Source organism: Marmota flaviventris, chromosome 18 (assembly GCF_047511675.1).
Source record: "Marmota flaviventris isolate mMarFla1 chromosome 18, mMarFla1.hap1, whole genome shotgun sequence".
In the NCBI taxonomy this organism is placed as follows: domain Eukaryota; kingdom Metazoa; phylum Chordata; class Mammalia; order Rodentia; family Sciuridae; genus Marmota; species Marmota flaviventris.
This window is the reverse complement of record NC_092515.1, coordinates 57344543-57350542: the sequence shown is the minus strand read 5'-3', so window position 1 is coordinate 57350542 and position 6000 is coordinate 57344543. Positions and strand designations below refer to the sequence as shown.

Genomic DNA, 6000 nt, shown 5'->3' with positions numbered 1-6000 from the left:
ACACTTGACAAAGATTCAGTTTAAAAAATGACTCCCAGGTTAGAGCCTGGACTACAACCCCATCATATCTACTTCTTAAATAATTGTTAAGATTATTCCTCTCTTGCAGCCCACCAGCCCCTGTCCTCACTATTTTTAACCTCTTTGGAACAGCCTCCTCATGGGCCTCCCTACCTCCAGTCCCACCCCTTCCAATCCATCTTCCCCACTGCCTCCAGGTAACCTGGTTGAGTTTCAAACCTGATCGTGTCACGTGTCACTCTCCTTTGTAAAATCTAAACAGTTGCAGGCACATAGTAGGTGTTCAACAAGTATTTAGTGAATGAATGAAGAAATGCTTGCATGAATGGCCTGCTATATAGTCATTTGGTTTTGGTGTCCTAGGGCTGCCATAGCAAACTACCACAAACAGAGGCTTTAAACAACAAAAATTTATTCTTGGTTCTGGAGGCCAGAAGACCAAAATCAAGGTGCCAGCAGGATTGTGCTCCTGTGGACTCTGGGGGAAGATCCTCACTGCTTCTCTCGCTCTGCTGATCGCCTGCAGTCCTTGGTGTACCTCGGCTCATAGACACATCACTCTGATCTCTGCCTTTACTTGCCGTGACATCCTTCCCTCAGTATCTCTGTGTCTCTGTGTCCAAATTTCCCTCTTCCTCTAAGGATGCCAATCATGGGATTGGGGCCCATTCTATTCCAGTGTGACCTTAACCTGATGACATCTGTAAATACCCTGTTTCCAAATAAGGTCATATCCACAGATCTCAGGGAGCAGGACTTCACCAGATCTGTTTGAAGGACATTCAGTGGAAAGGGGCTCAGCCGCCACCTTGACAATGTGAAAACCCTTTCATGACCCAGGAAAGAATGAGTGTCCAGTGCTGAGCAGAAGTGCAGGATGTATAGGGAACCAATCCCACACACATGAGGGGAACCAGGCAATACCTGTCTTCAAGGCAACAGGACCCATAGGATGGGAGAACTCATAATTCTTTTGAATGTGCTGTCTTTTTGATCTAAAGGAGGGCAGAGATTCTATGTGATCAACAAAGACACCAATTCCTATAGAGGTAGTTTCTGGAGACCTTCCCAAATACATTGCTTGCGCTAAAATTCTTGTCTTTGTTGGCTTCTGGGGAACCCAAGTTAAAATGGATTTTTACATCCCCAGACTGGAATGTAAAGATCCTTCTAGTTCTTTTTGCCCCCATCCCCTATTGAAACAAATCTCTGTCTTTCTGCTTTCCTGTCGTTGATGCCACTCGGAAGTCCTGAGGACTGATCAGATCATTAGAAGCATCACATATGGGACCAGCTATGTCCTGCTTACTTTCAGTGTGAGCTTCAAGGACACAAAGGTTAAGGGACACTGAGAACCGACATCACCAAGACGAATTCCCTGCCCAGGAGCCTGCAATTCATCAGAATGTAAAGAATGTGCAGATGGAATTTAGCCCACAGATCTGCATTTGTTATCGAATGTCTGCAAGCTTGTGTTCCTTTAGGGACATAAATTAAGCCTGTGAGATACATTATCACTGCGTGTGGCCTTCCACATAGTTTTCTAATGGAAGTCATTAGAAGTTTGGCCTCCAGAGATAAGAGGCCAGTTCTGTCCAGCCTTGCTCCAGCCTGTGAGTCAGTGATGATACTTCATCCTGCCTGGGCGCCTGCCCATCCCCCTTTTGGCTGGCAAGACCATTCCAGAGGGCTTGGAGGGGTGTCCAGGAAAGGAGAGAGGCCTAGGGTCAGTCCAGCCAGCTGGGAGATGGGGCCAAGCAAATGTTCATTGAATCTTACTATGAGCCAGCCATGGGACAGAGATAAAGAGAAGTTGTCTCTCCCCCAGGAAGCTCTCTGAGTAAAATAACCTGAGTGTCCACCAATGGAAGATGGACAAATGAAATGTGGTCCATTCCATGGAGCCATAAAAAGGAATAAAGTGCCCGCTAGTGCAGGGATAAAACTTGAAGGCCAGAAGGGAAACAACAGACACAAAACATGACGTGGTACGATTCCATTTATATGGCACATCCATAGAAACAGGAAGTCGTTTGGTGGTTGCCAGGGACCAGGGCAGGGAAAGCAAGGACAAATAGAGCCCTGTCAGAGCAAAGTGACTTCTTAAAATCAGACACTAGACTCTGTGTTCTCCAAAGTCTCTGGCCACACGAGAAACTGTCTACCTAACACGTTTTTTTTTTGGAAATTCCAGGGTCCTACCACCCTGCACGGCCCTCTTCTCTTCCTCAAATGACTTACTTCTGACATGGACCAATTCATCCAGCTCTGGGATTTGGTTAATAAAGTGGTTTACCAATCACTCCCTTGGTGTGTCTCTAATCCCAACCCAAATGGGCCCATGCTGGTATTTTCTAAAGAGAAAGTTTTCAAAAGGAACTCTGGCGCTAGCAGTTGGGAGTTTTTTTCCCACCATTAAAGTAACATTAGTAATTTGGTCAAATTTACTTAATTTTGAACAACAGATGTTATTTGGGCAGGCAAACAAAGACCCAAGGTGGGGATGTGTAAATTCTACAAAACCATCCATTCAGTGCTTATTTGGGGAAATTACCGAGTATTCCTAAAAAAAATAGGAGGCACTGACTCAGGAAGAACCTCAGAACAGGATGGCCAGGGGCAGAAGCCAGACAGTCACCATAGGTACCATACTGAGTGATCCCATTTATGTGCGGTGTTCAGAAGGGGCAAATCCACAGGGGCAGGAAGTAAGGAATACTTTTCAGGAGATGGGAGGGAGAATGGGAAACGGGTACCTTTTGGAGTAATGAACGTCCTCAAGTTGATGATGGTAAAGGTTGCTCACCTGGTGAATAGACTAAAGATCACTGGACCAAATACTTTAAATGAGCCAATTGTATGGTAGGTGAATCATATCTCAATAAAGCTATTGTTTTAAAAAGAACAAGGAAACTCACAGAGAAGGCAGATCTTATGCAGCAAGTTCTACAAAACTCACAGAGGAGCTTTTGAGCTGAGCCTTAAAAGATAAGGAGATGGTCAGAGAAAGGCTGGGGGCAAAGATATCCCTGGCAAAGGGGATAGAAAGATAGGTGCACCGATATAATGAAGGAAGTTCACAGCCATGGACTGTGGTAGCTGGGAGGAACTATGATATCGAGCTTGTGGAAAATGACGGGGCCATGAGATTCCTTTTTTAAAACAAGAATATTATTTTTGAACAGGTAATACATTTGCATGTTCAAAAGAGAAAAGTTGGAAAAGGATGGTCAACAAAACAAAAGTTTCCCTCCCTCCTATGTCTCCCAGGTACCTAATTCTTTCCTAGATGATCACTATTGCCAGTATCTGGTATGTTCTTTATGAGATATATCACTCACATTCAGATATTTATGTTTTATACATAATGGGATTAGGCCACATACAGTGTTCCATATTTTACTTTTTGTTTTAAACTTTTTTTTTTTTAGCTGTTGATAGACCTTTATTTTATGTATATAGATATGCAGTGCTGAGAATCAAACCCAGTGCCTCACACATGCTAGGCAAGTGCACTACCACTGAGCCCCAGCCCCAGCCCCCCATATTTTGCTTTTAACGTGAACAATAATCTTAGAGAACCTTCCAAAATTTTATCACTTTTTTTTTATTGGTGCATTAGAGTTGTACACAATGGTGGGATTTGTTGACACATATTCATTCAAGTACACAGTACAATTTGGCCCATATAATTCCTCAGTATTTACCCCCACTCTCCTCCCTCCCACTGTTCCTTTCCTTTTTTCTATTGGAGATCCTTCCATATTTGTCTAGGAAGGAGGTTTTATTTTTAAAAGGGTTTATAGGATATGCCACACTTTGTTAACCAGTTTTCTATCAGAAAAACTTCCGGTTTTTGTCCTGTACAAAATTTTGTAGTGAGTCACCTTACACATGACATTTCACAAATGTATGAAATGATCTGTGGGTAAGATTCCAGAAGTGGACTTGCTGCCTTATGGGGTTTGTGCTTTTAAAACCTTGATAGATATTGTCACACTGCCCGCTATCATATCAATTTATACTTTTCCTCTGCAGGGAGAGAGAAAGCCTATTTCCCCACATTTAGAGGGGTGTGTTTGGAAATCTTGTCAGGGGCCAGGCTCTACAGAGACTTTATACAAAGCTAAGAAGTTTGAATTTGACCATGAACCCTGGAAACCCAGTGAAGGCCTTAGGCAGTGGGTAAGGGTGGGCAGGTCTGTTTGGAATAGTTTATTTTCATGATGAAATCAAATAAATTTTGTAGGCCAGTTTTATTCTCCAGCAAGTGAAAAAGAATGAGTGAAGATGTGATGAATCAGAAGGGCCCAGTTGTCCACTAGGACGTCAGCCATGAGGGGACAGGGCCGTTATCACTCGAGCACAGCTGTTGCTCTGGACAACAGGATGGCCCTGGGTAGTTTTTTGCTGTCCCATAACTCTTAATTTTCCTGCCAGTTTTCTTGTATCACATATTACCCACATGCTGATGGCTTATCCCGAGACGTCTGGCCCTCAGGTAACAGCATAGCATGAATAACAAGGAGCTTTTATCAAGCGCCAACAGGTGACCAGATGACAAGCAGACAGGTGATAGAACTGCTTGATCTCTCTCCAGAAGATCTCTGTGAATCAGCCAGCTTCCGAACAGGCCATGAACAAAGAGCGGGGTGAAGCAAAAATGCAGACACATTCACCTTGAGTCTTTGTTTTTTTAAACAAAAAGAGCTGTTGTTGTTCGATGCAAGGAAAGAAGGGATGATGGATGGCAGATGGTTGTAAAGGCCCCAGAGTATGAAAGGCCCCAGAGCAAGCTCAGCCCATCGGTTCCAGCAGTGGTTCCATCATGAGTGTGGCACACTTGCTTCTCCTGGGGCTGGCTCTGAGGCTTAGGGCCATCATTGCTAATCCAGAAGAGGGCAGCTTTTGCTCTAAGAGCCAAGTGGCCTTCAGAGATGCTTGTTATGAATTTGTGTCACTTGGACACACCTTCCGTGGTGCCCAGAGTTGGTGCGAAGGGCAGGGAGGCCATTTGGTCTTCATTCGTGATGAAGGTACCCAGCGGTTTCTTCAGATGCACATCTCCCAGGACAGAGAATGGTGGATCGGACTCACAGGGACCTCGGCGCACAATGGAACCACAGGAGGTAGGCGCTGTGATAGTTGTTTTATGTGAATCAAATAAAATAATTCACGGACAGGACCCAGCACAGAGTCCAGCCACAAAGCTGACAGTCTAGAAATGTCCATTTCTTTGCATGCACTTCCCCCCCCCCCCAGCCAGTGCTGGGGATTGAACCTAAGGCCTCACACATGCTGGCAATCACTCTACCCCTGAGCTGCATCCCCAGCTCTGCATGTACCTAATATTAATGCCAGTTAGAACTTCTTCAGTTTCTTGCTAGAATGGTGCTGGACACTATCCTGAGTGCTTCATGGCCATTATCATGCTGATTCATATGATAAAAATGAGAAAATTGCATTCTCCTCATTTTACAAATGAGAAAACAGTCTCCAAAAATAATGAGATAGCTATTTTCAAAGTGCATTCAATGCTTTTCCCCAGTTGTTAGGAAATGAAAGCAGGCCAAGTGCTCAGCACAGCTCTGTTCACATTAGATGGTCTCATCTTAATGGTCCTTTTAGAGACTATCTCTGCTCTCATGTGTGGGGCTCCTGCCGCATCCTGGCATAGTTGTGAACTTCTGTTTCAAACATAATTTACATGCAGCTAAGGGAGCCAGGTCTACTAAGGTCCCCTAAGGGATACTGTATAGCAGTTTCAGAAAATGATGTAGGTCTACTAGGTTGATATGTAGCAACCTGCAAGATGTAATGTTAGTTATGAAAGAGGAGCTGGAACACTGTGAGCAATATGATACTGTTTACACAAATGGATTTCAGGCACTCATAAATACTGATATGTGCTTAAGATTCATTAGGAACAATTTACAAAAAATCTAATAGTGGGAGCAGTTTTTTAGGTTGGGAGAGGGA

At 44.0% G+C, this 6000-nt stretch overlaps 1 protein-coding gene across 1 annotated transcript in view; it reads left to right on the top strand.

Annotated features, from left to right (window-relative positions):
* Window positions 1-4578: 4578 nt before the first annotated feature.
* Window positions 4579-6000, top strand: part of Pkd1l3 (polycystin 1 like 3, transient receptor potential channel interacting) — an 81360-nt gene continuing 79938 nt past the window's right edge. The window contains 1 exon segment of the mRNA XM_071604159.1: window positions 4579-5150. Within this exon segment, the coding sequence (XP_071460260.1) occupies window positions 4850-5150 (301 nt within the window). The 5' untranslated portion in view covers window positions 4579-4849.